We start from the raw sequence: 15,054 nt of genomic DNA, 5'->3' as shown, positions 1-15,054 counted from the left end.
GCCCTTTATTCACCCCAAACATCATTTAAATGAACAAAATCTAACAGTGAAATTTGCTGAAATGTAAAGAGGCTTTTTATGACTTGAACGTCTGCTCCTGGGTGACAACTACAATTCTAATTTCTGCATTTTCATGAAGGAGCAGAGATCAACACCACAAACACACATATTGAAAGCATACTGCTCAGTTCCTGCCTAGTGATAGCCTAATGCCAGTTTCTAAGTGGACTCAATAGGACAGCAGGCCATAGCTATTGCAGCACCTATCCTTCAGAGGTTCCTTATTACAGTCTTCTGCATTTATAGGGCTAAAATAGCCAAACAAGCTGCAACTCACAAATATTTACACTTGCAAACAGTTTTCAACTAAAACACAATAAAGGACCTTAACTCTTGTTAGAATATTCTTATTCCTTTACAGAAAACCTGACACTACAGTCCTCTAAATAAAAGTACTGGCTTTCAACTTTCCACCTCAAGCTCTTTTTAAGCATTATTTTCCTTAGGATTTTACATACTATCCCCCACAATGAAACTGACAGAAAAAATATTCAACCAGAAAATTCTTTAAACCTCACCTTCTATCTTTTCACAGAGTTTATGCAAACTTTGCATAGGACACCCTTCACAGAGCTGGGGCTGTGCCTTGGAAGTTTGCTGCACAGCAGCCACGGTGAAAGCCTGTTTCAATGTCATCATGATTTCATCAACCTGAAAAGAACAGCATGCAAAAGAAGAGAATTTCACTCTTTCACTATTTTCCTTAACACAAAACCAACAGTCTTTTAGAATGATACTGCCCCTTGCTTGGGAATGTGCTTATGATTAAAAAGACAAGCTGTGCATATGTCGGTTCTGTGCACAAACACACAGGCGCAATAAAACTGATCATAAACTCATGTCTCTTTCAGGCCACCCAATTTTATTACTATGGTCTAATGAAAGATCCTACCCTCTATCTCCAACCCCTTTCTTGTCTATGATCAAAAAGCTTACTGCAGTTGTGATGCACTGGTCTTACTGAGAGCACAGGAGTGTAGTCCTGATTTTCAGAACAGGTGCCCCGAGAGAAAACTCTCCCCCCAGAAAAAGGCATAAGGTCTAACTTGGTTTGTGAAATGAAGATTTAGTGGATTTAAAAGAGGATTTTAACTTCTGCCCTCAAAACAAATGAAAAGGTCTCTTGCAGACCACTATATTAGCTACATTTTTGAATTACTTGTATTTCTGAGTGGAATAGGATTTGAGGACATTCAGCAAAATACAGAGCATAGAGCAATAGAAGAGTTTTAGGGCCTAACATTCTATTTGGCTATTATTCTCTTTCACTTACCAGTGCTTCATCTGTACACTGAAACACATAGCAAACAAAGTGGAAGCCTCCATTTTCTGAAGACTCTCTGCAGATGAACCCAAAGTGATCCACATGTCTAATTCCCTAGCAAAGAAACAACAGCAGTGAAACAGTCATACCTACTTTCAATGTTTTGTACCTGTATTTCTTTCAGGAAGAAAAGAACAAAATAGCATTACATATAGGTCACTTATCTCTGTTACAGCTACATTAAAGACATATGGCCACTAAAATTCTGTCCTGTTATAGAACGTAATACTTCATGAAACTTTTGAATTTCAATTAAATCAGACATTGTTTTGTTTTTTGTTTTGTTTTCAGTGGATGAAGTATAAAAGACCCATATAGCAGACCCAAAGATTAATAAATTCTATTAAAAATGTATTTTACTCTGAAATGTTCAGAATATGTGCCATATATTTAGTGATGAAAGCTAGTATAATCAAATTAAAAAACAAAGTAATTTATGGAAAACAAAACCTACAAAACAAACAAAAAAAAAACCCCAAACAACTCAGGCAGAAGGAGAGAGAAGCAAACTCTGTGGCACAAGGAACAGGGATTAATAGTGAATGAGGAGTCTCCGACACATGCCTGCCTACAGTGCATCACATATACTGCCTCTGCATGGCAGAGAACTGTCCTCGTTTAAACACACGCAACTTATATTCTTTAAAAAAATATATTTTTAAAGTATTTTTCAGATAACTCTTACATATAATTTTTATCCTTTCATTCTCTCTTCTTGAAAATTATGGCTCAGAGATCCCACAATTTGCACAACCGTGAATCATGCTCACTGCAATCTCAAACAAGAGTGTGCTCCTGACCAGTGTGTTCCTTCTAGCTAATATTATTCATCCACTACACACAGAAGTGAGTCTTTATCTCGGAAATCACAATGCAAAGCATGAAAAAAAAATGATGGTCTCATATAATTACTGATTAATTAGCAGCCTTTCAATAGCAATCACTGAAACTGCTGTTGAGAGAATCCATGTGGAGTGCAAGGAGAGAGGATTACATGAGCATTCACAAGTAGAGAATATTTAAACAATAGAAAAAGAGAAAAAGAATATATTACAATCTTACCTGAGAACAAAAGGATATTTCTTTAAAGCTTTTCTCAATTGCAACTTTTTTTGTGTCAGGACTGATAAGGTAAACTTCAGACTGGCCAATCTAAAAAGAACAAAATAAATTGCAAGATGCTGAAAAGTAACATTACGCTTCCTTTTGTCCCACTATAAAAATGCTTCCTGAATATAGATCTCAATTTTTTTCTACCTGTATATTTATATCAATTAGCATATTACTACCGGAAAGAATACTGAAACATCACTGATTTGGCATTGAGAGCTTTGCACATTATGGCACTGAAGTTTAATGAGACAAAAGACTGAAAATAATGTTCAAACAGATAAGAGCAATATTTTATCACAAGTAACCTACTTTGCACTGAGAGAAATACACTCACACTCCCTTTTCTTATTTTCTGCAGTTTTGGAATGTACCACAGTCACAGAAACTACTTAATGAGACTGCTTTAAAATTTAAATCCAAGTGTGCCTCTTCCTGTATTCTACCTAATAATTTTTTGAGTTTTATTTATTTATGGCACACATAACTTTTAATTTAAAGCACTTAACTATATAAATGAATTTGTATAGTTCATATAGTATATATGAAATTGTATATATATACATATATATTTATGTATTTGTATAGAGTATATTTTCTAATGTAATTTAATCTGTAGGCCATTTGTACAGGCAAAAGATTACGCTAAGTGTTGACGGGCAAAGGGCATTTTTAAGGTGAAACTATTGTTTTCATTTTTTCAGCTTCTGGCAACATCTTTGTAAGATAGTAACAGAAAAATTTAAATTTCTCATATTTTCTAGCATGTTAGAAACTGCTAAAAACAAGTTTCATATCAGATTTTAGGAAGGCAGGTGGAATTTGGATTCACTCATGAGCATGACTTGGAGAAACCTGCTTCAATCAGTGCCAAATCCCAAAAGATGCACATAAAAACATCACAGCACCAATATAAATGTACTTTCTTAAGAAAGTGGGAAGGGACGAATCTCGTGTGCGAATAGATCAAGTCAGATGTGCCACCTGTGTATGTCTACAAATGGTCCTGTGCATTCCCCTTCCACCTCTTTCACTTCAATCAGTCACAATGGTTTTCCCCAGATGCCTGCTGGTTTCCTTGCATTGTCCCTGGGGCTGATCTTGCCTCTGTTCATGGGGCTCTTCCTTCCAACACCTACTCCTGATTGCTGCTGTCTTCCCCTCCCTGCAGCAAGAGGCTCCTTCTTATTGCTCAGTCCCACATAATTCTTCCGCATTTGGCCCTTGGGCAGTAGTGATCATTTGAAGTCAAGTGAACAAGGGGAAAAAACCCAAACCAATGAACCTCTTCCCCTTCACCCTCAATATACAGCCAGGAGAAAAACCTAAAAATGCCCCCTCCCCCTCCTCCAAATCCTAAGAAACTGTCTAGGAAAGCAGTTCTTCAGGAAGAAGATATGAAAATCAGGACTGTTTGAATCAAGTGAGGAGAGCTGCCAGATAATTAATCTGAATATTTTTCACACCTCATGCATCAACCAACCATTGCTTCAGTCCTGGGCAAAATCTAAGCAACTAACTGAGAATATACCAACAATTTTTTTTCCTCTGGATACTAAGTTACTTGTAAGCATTCCATATGTAGCCACACACAAACTGATGAGACCCAAGCATGCTGCCTGCATTCCCTAACTCAGAATCTGCTGAACACAGGGAACAGGTAACCAACAAACTCAGCTCTGCCATCAAACAAACTCAGCTCTGCCATCAGCTGCTGCCTGTAGATATTGAAGGCACAAACTAGAGTTACTTCACTTCCTTATATTCAGCTGAATTTAGACTGGTTGAATAGGAAAATAATACAGCTGTGCATACTAAACAATATTTTCCCAGGCAAAAAGCAACCCAAGACACAAAGCTAGCTCAGCAACGCCTCACAATTCAGAAATGTGGCTGCCAGCAGGTGACTGACATTATATACAGACTGAAGCTGCAGATGTCCTTGAGAACTGTTACATCTATTTAATATAAAAATGCAATAAAAATAATATAAAAATGCACTCACTGGGGTAAGAGGATCTGGACCTATCCAGGCCAACTATAATCTATTTCTAAAATATGTGCCATGAATCAATAATGGAGTCATGATTTATTTAAAATTAGGCATTATTATTACAAAGTGTACCTATATTTTCTATGTGAAATACATGCTCAGGGGAAAAAGGTGAACATGGCTTTCTTTTTACTAGGGAAGAAACATCTTTCCACCTTCTTGCACTCACTGTTTGATGTCAGCCTGCCACAACCAAACAGAAGCTTTAATTCAGGTATAGCTGACTACAACATTTTCTGCATGCTACATTTTACAGATATAACACAGTGGCAATCCTCCTTAAGGATTCTCTTTCCCTGCTTTAAAAAACCTGCTATAATTGCACACACGCCACTCCATTACTGGCATTATGAATGCCCAGCTCCAGCAGCAGCTGATGAATCCAAGATGACCTTAAGAGAGTCAATCTTTGCAGTATCAGCTCCAGGTTTGCATCATGCTCAGAAGACACAAGCTAAGTAAAATACGTTACTTAGCTTATGTACCATGAGGATTGTAAGAGGAGCAAATATCACATTCCTTACTTGCTTCTTGGTTCTTAGAAAATAGTTTTGCTGCTCACCTGTCAAGGCAAGGGCATTGCTAGCTACACCAAAGCAGGGCAGGAGTGAAGGCACAAGTGGAGTAGCACAGGAAGCTATTACACTACTACTCCATCATTACACAAACGTGTTGGCAGCAGGAGCACCTTCATCAATTACACTGCTTATCATGGGACAAAGTCTACTAGCTCTCAGTCATGGTTTGCTCCTTCTGCTCTAGTTACAGAAAATTCATTCCCCTGGAAATTCATTTCTGCTGTTACTAGCTAGTGTATGTGTACATACCATTCTGCAACTGCACAACTATCTACTAACTTGCAGCAACTTTCTAAAAGCTTGCTTTAGAAGTCCAAGGTTTCAGGAAGTACTGTTTTAAACTATTTAATATAAACTGATTTAGAATATGCAAACCAATTTGCACTAACAAGTAATGCTCTCCAGAGAAACAGGCAAGTTTAAGTTAAACTCTGGTAATTGCAATTAAGTTATCAAAAAAGTAACTGCCATCTGTCAGAACATCTGCTTTGGTGTCTGCCACTCCAAACTCCAGGATGTGAAAACGCCACCAGAAGCTGCAAATCATGCTTTACCGTAAACAACATAGTCCGGTTTTCTGCAATGTCAGTTGGCTGCACAACACTGTGTCCATAGATGAGTTGACTTTTTAGGTTCAGTGAAATTGCATCTTCTTCAAAAGACCTGACAAAGCTGTTACTCCTAAGGCTTCCCTCTTGGAAATCCTTCTTAAAAGCGAACGAACGAAGTCCAGGTTGAGAAAAAGATTTCCTAATTGGCCTTTTTTCCTCCTGTTCATTGACCAAGGGCTGGAATACACTCCGCAATTTGCTGCTGAAAGAGAAACCTCCTAAGTTATTGGCAGTTTCATGTTGTTGGGATGATGAGTTGAAATCTGAATTTTTTGTACAACTTGCACGATTAAACTTCTCAATGCATTCATCTATGAGTGCTGGAGGTGCATTTTTATGTGCTACTGTTACCCGTCCACAGAAGAGCACCTCAAACTTTTTGGCAAAAGGGTCTTCAACATCTGAGAGATTATTCTGAAACTCTTCTTGACGGGCAATTTTTCCAGCTTGTCGAATAGAGCTTATAATCTCAGGCACCTACAAGAGGGGGAAAAAATACACATCAGCATCTGGTACTTTATGACAAATAAATTGCAAAATTAAGAGGCTCCCTGTTGTGATTTTCTTGGAAGGATACTTTGATTTAGTTTCAAAAATAAAAGACCAGTTGAAGTGATCTTCATTAATCATGCATTAATTCAAGAGACACATTATAGCAGTTAAACACAGAGAAGAGGATTTTCTCATTTGTCTCCTTGCCAGTTCACCACTATCAACACTTTGTCAAAAGAACTTTGTCTCTTGCAATGCTCTTCATCTTCAGTAAAGCTTTTGCCACTGAAGCAACCTTTATAACATGACAAATTCCAACTCAAAATGAAAGACAGAAGTACTAAAGACAAAAAAAAAAAGTACAAAAAAAAAAAGTACTAAAGACAAAAGCATACAAGACATGGACTAATTAATTGGTAAAGTTATTTAATCTGTTATTTTTCACTCCATTCTCTTACTCAAACACTCATGTCATGTAGGTTAATAAGTTGCTCGCAAATTTGCTTTCCCCTAAATAATAGCATATTACATTGTTATGGCAGTGTGGTGGGATTTTTTTTTTAATGTAAATGCTGTATTCTAAAATAACTATATTCATTATTTTAGATGTTTATTTTTATTCTACTATCCTAGACGACACTCTTAAATAATATTACCTCACATACAGTATGACTTGCACGGCATCTGTATGAGAAAGCAGTCTGCTACAGGTGACAGATGTTGTAATTAGAGCCCAAACTGCCATGTGGCACATTGTGAGTGGCAGTAAACGGTCTCAGTTGCTGATATGGTGAGATGGTAGTGATATGCATATGCTCTCTGCTAAGCTGCTGTGAGGCCAATGCATGGTTACATCACACTGCTTTGACTGACCTAGGAGATTAAGGTTCTTCTGCAGTCTGTGCTGCTCCTGTGGTAACGAAAAATGTGAGGCCACCATCTATGATTACAACTGCTAATTCCGCCAGTTTCATTTAGCAAAGTTACTTTGAGAAAAATCCATGCAAAGTGTGTTACTTTCCTGACAAAACAAATGTCCCCTGTCAAGCATCAACTGGAATTCGCTTTACTTACAAGTATTTGGTTGCAGATAGTACAGAAAGAAGTCTGGGAGCAGCAGACTGAAATGGCAGCCCAGAACAACCACCTCCTCTATGAGAAAAGGCATCCCTAAAACTAGAGAATAATTTGGAGACCTGGCCTCTGGTTTTTTTTCAGACATTTTTATGGCTATCTATTACTTAATCATAATGCAGTAATGTGCATAAACTAACTGAGGAAACTGCAAAGGACTTTGAGGGAAAAAAATTTGAACCGTGAAAACTGAATGAATATTCTGGGTGCTCATAAAGACCTCAATAGGATTCCTTTTCTAGACAAGGAAACAAAGATAAAGATATGGATAGATAGGCAGGTAGGTGGATGGATAGATAGCTAGATAGATAGATAGACAGATATTCACAGACATATAGCTAGTGGATTTAAAACAGTAAGTAACACATTACAAAATAGGAACTCAGGAAGCATTACTTCACCCTTCAGCACAAGGCATAAGTCATCAGCTAATCATTCAGCAAAGACAATAGGGAAGAATGAGCAAGAAAAGCAGGGTCAGGAATTTTTAAGTCCATTCTCTGATATGTCACAAACCAGTCAGAAAGCCTTGGGCTCAGGCAGGTTTGTGCTGAACTTCTTAATCATACGCAAGAACAACATTAAGGGTTATAACATATCTTTAGTACCTCAAACAATAAGCATTTGCTCTACAGTCAGCTTATGGTCTTCCTCAGTTTTATTTATTCAACACTCCTTCAAAGAAACAATTCTGAGTGGCATAACATATCAGCATTATAGTAAAACATAAAACTTCATTCTACACACATTTGAAGGTGCAACTGCTTTAGCAATTTTTAATAAACATGTTTTACTCTTTGGGAGCGTCTGGACTCACCAGCCATAGGCAATTTTACTACTGAGCTGCCCAGGATACATGCAGAGACCAGCAATCCCACCTCCACTTTTGCTGAGGCTGCAGAGACAGCAGCAAAGGACTGAGGCATTCTCTGAACTCTGCTTACTTTGGTATAGCCAGGAACATCAGCTCTCAAAAGAGGACCACTATCTGAAGCACACTAAAGCTCTCCCAGCTACACACACATCAGTGACTATAAGGACAGTCTCCAGCAGTGCAGGTGCTGCAAGGGTTACAGCTGAGCTAAAGCCCTGACAAGGCATTAGGGATCCAGCAGATATATGCAGTTACTGAATTTAACTTCTTCAATGTTTTTTGTTAACAAACACCGTGGACATTGACAAAATAGCTATTCAACACTGGCTATACTTTATATACAGACAGTGCTTAGGGAAAGACACTACATCACACAGAAGGACTTTGCAGTAGTTAATAAACTTTGTGTCTGAGAAGACCAAGCAGGCATGTTGATGAAAAATCAAGGGGAGTATTTATTTATTTATTTTCACACATGCTAGGGCTTGAATCATGTCATTGATAACTAACAGCTGGCTTCCGTGCTATACTAACTAAAAAACACAGACTCTTCTGTTCTCACTTACAGACCTAAAAAAATTTTCAGCCTGCTAATAAAATTTTATTACTTATGATTAGGCAATTGATGTAGCAGCAGCAGAAGCAGCAGATCATCACCTCACTTTTCTGTGATGCTTATATATGTTAAACATTTATATATTTTCATTAGTAAAGACAAGATCCATGATGAATGAAAAAAAAAATCCAAAATACTTATTTCCCTGGAACTGCTCTTTGCCTGATCAAGATTTGTGCTCTTTTTATCTCCAGACTTTTTATGCAAGTATGGAAAATGAACAATCCACCTGCCCTCTGTATCCTCTGACACTGGCTCTTTAAGTAAACAGACCTGGATGCTTAGTAAACAAACATGAAGTAAACAATAGTTAAAAATACATATAATTATTTCAGGTTATTAGGATAAAGATGTAGGCTTTATCTTGGCAAATGTTTATTAACCACAGCTGGAACATTTCCAGATTAAGCAGCATGCCACTGGGTGATCAGTAACCACATCTCTTGCAAACCTCCAAAAATGAATTAGGATGTGAACAGAATCAGGTTTTATGACTCTTCAATTTGTATCAAAAAGCAGCAAGTATGAAGTTGCTCCTGAATTAAGCTAATGTTGCTTGAAGTCTTTTAAAGGTTGTGCGCTCTTTCTGAACATCAGAAAAATATCTTTTTTGTTTGATTGCAAAGGGGTCACAAGCTAGCATAGGCTGCCCAGAAAGATTGCAGAGTCTCCAACCTTGTGGATATGCAAACTCTGACTGGACATGGGCTGAGCAGCCTGCTCTAGGTGACCCTGCTTTGAGCAGGGGGCTGAACTAGATGACCTCCTGAGGGGCCACGCTATGTCACCTTGGTGATACAGACACCAGCTGCTTTTATACATACCTATTGGAAATTGTGCCTACTAATCTGAACTTGCTAACACAGTGGGGGATGACTATTGCACAGAGTTAGGATTTTTTCCTGCCATGCAAGTCCTCTTTTCTAGCATACTTCTAGTCTTAAGTGTTTTCTGACTTGTTTCTTAATATAAATATATAATTAATGGATAAAGATTATTTCTGTAATCAGAAAAGCCACTGCTGCTGACCTAAAATTATTTCCCTAAGCCCACGAAACTATGTATCAGTGTAAGCAACAATGAACCTTTACCAAACACAGAGCATTACCTTCTTATCACTTCAGGCCAAACAAGCCCGCCGAACAGAAGACACAAATGAAATGTACTAGGGAAAAGGTTTTGTGTTTAGTGTCTGAATTAGACACAGAAAAAGATCACGTATCTATAACCATTAAAAATAACAATGAACTTGTGGGTTTTTTTAAAGCGGACCACATTACTTCTGCTATAATGAGAATGTTTACTTTGCAGAGACAAAGCAGGGAACTGAAATGCTGAGTATTCTTGTGACTTGGCTTGTGGGTATTCAAGCAAAATACAAACCAACACCTAGAACTTCCTAGTGCATGTTACTCAGTTACAAGACAAATAGCTTCTACAGCTTCTATGCCATGCACCAAATAATGACAAAAGGCAGTAATTTTTAAGTATGCATGGAATTGCTGCATCTGAAGAACAAAGAACAGCTCTTCCACCTCACATAAATTGCAGTTGCATTTTTACCCCTTGAAACTAGCAAGTTTACATACAAGCATGTAAGAGGTCAAGGTCTTTATCCTATCAGTAGATGTAAGAAAGAGTTAGAAACTATTTTAATGAAAAGAGCCCAGTAACAGCTGAATTCAACAGCTGACTTTTGGTAAGTAAGACCAGACTAAAAAAAAAAAAAAAGGATTTGTTTCTTTTATACATAGTAGCTAAAAAAGCAAAATGTGCCACAGAAAAAGAACTGCTAAGACATCAGCTAGGACAACTAGGTGAAAAAAGAAAAAAGTGGGATAATTTATTATTCTAGATGCTATGCAGTGTGTATACCTGCAGTACAAACCTACCTGTTTATACCTACCAGTCTCTGCATAAGGCTCAAGCACCAGCTTAACGATTTCAAGGACATAGGGGGTTTTGTTTAACCTAAGCCAGACCTGTTGCTGACAGGAACTGGCCTTATGCAACAGACTCCAGAAATTGCTGGAGACTGAAAAACATTAGGGTCAGATTCTTAGGCTGAACCACAGAAGGTCTCACACCACCCTAGCTAGAACAAAGCCTTGAAAATCTTTCATGAAACTCTTGAAACAAATAAATGTTTGAATTGAATTTTGCTAGCTTACTCAAGCAAGAGAGGACATCCGAATTATTTTTAAGTGCTTTTACTTGCTTTTTTCCTGATCAGTAGAGCAGGCTCAATAAAATATGCCAAGAAGTCTAATGCTGTTTGCTGTTAGTATCTTTCCTTCTTGATTTTAGTAGAGAATATTGCTACAGAAAAGATAGGGTACCCAGCTATTTATGGGAGAAGCTATATCATGGGAGGAACTATCTAGTTGTATCAGGACAATGACAGCAATATTTTTGTCACCTGTAAGTTATTTACAATCATGGAATATTTGTAAAAGTAGTAGAATGAAGAAATTAAAATATTTTTAAACATATACAACACAGATAAAAGGTAAAACAGCATAGTATTTACTTACATTTTTTAAAAGACTGCATAAAAGTTTTTATTTAAGTAGTTTGATATGTAATAAAAAGCAGCTGGTCTGTTTTCAGCACATTGGTGGCAAAATAGCTGTCCAGAAATCAATGCAGATCAGCATTTCCTGTCCTTACCACTCCTTAACCTGCAGTGGTCAACTGACTTCTCAACCACTTTTCTCCACTCATAGAATTTAAAGATTGGCATTTTTAAACCAAAAGTATTTTGATTAATATCATTTACAGATTCTCTTCTTCTTTTATATTGAAATACTGCAGAATTTCTCCTTTCAAAGTCACAAAATTACTTAATTTGGAAGTGACCTCTGATGGCGCAGTCTCCCACAAAAAGCAAGGCAAACGTCCAAGTTAGATGCAACTTCAAACTTTGATGAGATGCTGGGGGTCACATACAGCTAAGTTCTACATAGGAATACCAAGACAAAATTTTCTTACTCTCTGACATCAGCAGAAATTCAAGGAAAAAAAGAGTTATAAACTTTGCAGTTCGTTTCTATTTCAGTGAAAGGCTTTTTATATTCAGGTCTTATCTCAAGTGTCTTCACAGGGCTTTTTCTTCTTCTGTTATCTTGTTTAGAGACTAGTCTACAGTCTCCTACACCTCCCCGACTTTTTCCAGTCATTAACTTCAATTCTTGTTTTAAAACCTTTTTACCTATTGACTTTTAATAAACAGATTTTATTTGATTTTTAGTCCTCCCACAAAACCACTTTCAAACCCAGATTTAATTCAGGGAACAACAAGGTTCAGAGCTCTTCCAGTCCCTGGCTGATGACTGTCCTTGCAAGCTCCTGTCAGTTTTTCTGTGCATAGCAAATGCACCAGGGGTAGAACTAAAGAGACATTCTTACCAACAGCTCCCTAAGTACTTCAGATTGGCAAGTGCACAGAGAGACAAGTCACCTTTACTCCATTACTTCACTTCTCAGCACAAATGAACCAAAATTTTGCTGCTGTATCCGCACTGCTCATAAAACAGCTATAGACTGTGCCACTCTTAGCAGCTTCACCAGCCACACACGGTGTTCTAGCACATTTCTCTCTATAGCACATAAGATGCACTGGGTGTCTCACTTATCCAGGGAACTCATGAATGTCCTTTGAAAAGGAGAACAAGTTGGAGCACAACCAGAGGGCTGGGAGGGGTAGCCAGGGTAACAGGCAGCAGGACTAACCACAGTGCAGGTGTATTGCTTAGGAAGGGCTGTGAAACCTACAAAGGCAAGACAAAGGTGTTGTTTCAGCCTTAATAAGGGAGAGTTCAACAGCTGAATATCAGCATGGGCCTATGAAAGGAAGAACAGTCATACACGTTTACTTGTGGGCATGGTTTCCTTAGTAAGGTCTGAATGGGCATTATATAGAGAAAGGGATAAGTGAGGGTGATAAGGCTAAGACTCAAATTTTGCAGGGATACATTTAAAAAGCTGATGAATCTGCACTAAAATTCAAAGGATATTCTGTGTGGGGCAGAAGAGAGCTCTCTGTTTAAATCTAGTTCTTTTTGACCTGGATGAGTAGATGAATGCCATTTAGCATCATCTGAGATGACTGACACAGTAAGCACAGTAAGCTGAAGTGTAGTGTAACCAACACACACTTTTTACAGTTTACACATTATCATGAAAAGCTGTAAAGGGGTCTAGACTTTCCACACACATCAAGTGCTAGCTCCAGAAGATTGTTAAAGTACTGCAGATTGATGTAATGAGTACTGTATGCCACTTTACCAGTACTGCATTCCTTTTAATATTACAGTCAAATCTCAGCTCGAGAACATTCCTCATGATTCCTCAGCCAGACAGAAAAGAGTACACTTTTTGCAAAATCACGTGAGTTTGAGAGCACTCCATGTAATTTAAAGAGGCACAAAAAGCTTTTCTTTCCTTTTGGGAAAAAAAACAACCCCAAACCAGTATTTGCAGAATCTGTTCATAGAGTATTGTAAGCAAGCTCAGAAACAGAACTTAAGTGTATTTGGTACTCTAATGAAGTTTGACTGTTCTGTGATGGTGCTTTCTCCCCAGGAGAGATGCATCATGTTGCTGATACACTCAAAGGGTTTCTTACACATGCTTTTAAGACATACCTTATTTGAAGCCCAAAATACAAAAAAAAAAGCTGGCTACTCTCCATAAATAAACTGGCATGTCCTAGATTGCTTCTTACTTTCTGACCCTTCCCCATGAAAATGCATGACCCAAAATCAAACTGCAGTTGGCAAAGTCTCCATGTGTGTTTAGAATACCTCGAGATGCAACAGCACCTGAGTGGTTCTGAAGGGACTACTCCTACAGATTGTGCTTTTGGGAAGAACACAGGTATACTCTGCCATATACCTGGTGGGCTTATTACATTGTGTTCACTAATTCATATTTGTCCAGTCCTTTCTGTCCTTACAATAAAAACCATTTCTTTTCATCTTGCACAGCTTAATCAGCTCCTCCATTCAGTACCATAAATTTAAATGGACCAACTGTGGAATAAATTAAAATATATTTCAAATAAGCTATTAACATCTTCAGATGTATTTTTTCCATATTTTGTTTCAAAAGTTTCTTTTCACACAATTTCACAAATGAAAACAGCATTTCTAGTCCAGTTGCTGGTCATACCTACAGGGTTCCTGGCTCAAATTTTACAAGATGAGTACTGAACAATGACACAATACCTGTTGTAAAGCAATACCTAGAAATATCTGTGCTCATTCATCATCAAGAGAGATTAAATCCTTTTTTTTTTTTTTTTTTTTTGGGAGAGATGTAAGATGGAACTGCAAGCACCTCCCTTCATGGGGTTGAGATAGGTTTGGGACTTTCCTGGAGGCTATGGGGTGGGAAACAGAAGGAAGTCTATTCTTAAATAGCTATAAATGGAAAAAGACAGCAATGGCATTTCAATGCTTTCACGACAAGAGTTCTTTTCTGTTTTGACTTTTTTTGAAGCAGGGTGGAGAATTTGTCTTTTATAACTGAAAGGCAATATCAGGACTTAAAACAGGAAATTAGGAAGTGACTTCTTTTTTAAAATTATTAATCAGATTAAATTTAATTTGTACAATAGGATACATGATCTCTCCTGGTCTCCTTTGCTCTTGGGCTTCTGGCAGTTGTCAAAATTGGTACAACTGGCAAAATAGGGATTAGCAAAACAGACAGAAGTGAATATAATTTCTTTACAAATTAAAAAAAGCCTGAAATTCTTCTGCCCTTTTTATCAATATCCAACTCTAAGCAAGAAAGGAGAAAAACTCCATGTGTATCCTCACTACAACTAAGGTTATTTCTGATATAACCTTTTTGACAGCTGACCTAAATGTGTGTCAAAATCTCCCTCCCCTCAAAATTTATTTTGATGTTTTCACAAAGGATGCTTTTGGTTGATATGATGTGTAAGTTTTATCTGCAGCAGAGTAAAACATGATCTCTTACTCTGACAACAGAGTTGACAGACTTCCAAAGGAAACAGCCAGCCACACAGCCCTTCTTCCTAGGGCTGCTGGTGGGAGGCACAGGGACAGATGATGTTTTTAATTGGAAGAATTTTACTTGAACATTAAACTTACAAAGGCCCCAGGGGAACTGGAGTGAAGAAGATGATCAGCTTTTTCCAGCATTCTGCCTGATTGGTATAAAATTCTGATTT

The 15,054-nt window shown here is 37.7% G+C and overlaps 1 protein-coding gene across 10 annotated transcripts in view; it reads right to left on the bottom strand.

The window, feature by feature from the left end:
* The window catches only part of TBC1D1 (TBC1 domain family member 1), a 102,536-nt gene that overhangs the window by 47,371 nt on the left and 40,111 nt on the right, over positions 1-15,054 (bottom strand). For all 10 annotated transcript variants that reach the window (XM_068188883.1, XM_068188890.1, XM_068188880.1 and 7 more), the window contains 4 exons: positions 5,680-6,213; positions 2,447-2,536; positions 1,334-1,438; positions 579-711 (listed from right to left, as the gene is read on the bottom strand). In XM_068188883.1, coding sequence (XP_068044984.1) covers positions 579-711; positions 1,334-1,438; positions 2,447-2,536; positions 5,680-6,213 — 862 coding nt within the window. The remainder of the gene's footprint in view (positions 1-578; positions 712-1,333; positions 1,439-2,446; positions 2,537-5,679; positions 6,214-15,054) is intronic.

This window comes from Anomalospiza imberbis, chromosome 4, assembly GCF_031753505.1.
Source record: "Anomalospiza imberbis isolate Cuckoo-Finch-1a 21T00152 chromosome 4, ASM3175350v1, whole genome shotgun sequence".
Classification (NCBI taxonomy): domain Eukaryota; kingdom Metazoa; phylum Chordata; class Aves; order Passeriformes; family Viduidae; genus Anomalospiza; species Anomalospiza imberbis.
Note: the sequence above shows the minus strand (reverse complement) of the source record. Positions and strands in the feature narration are given on the sequence as shown.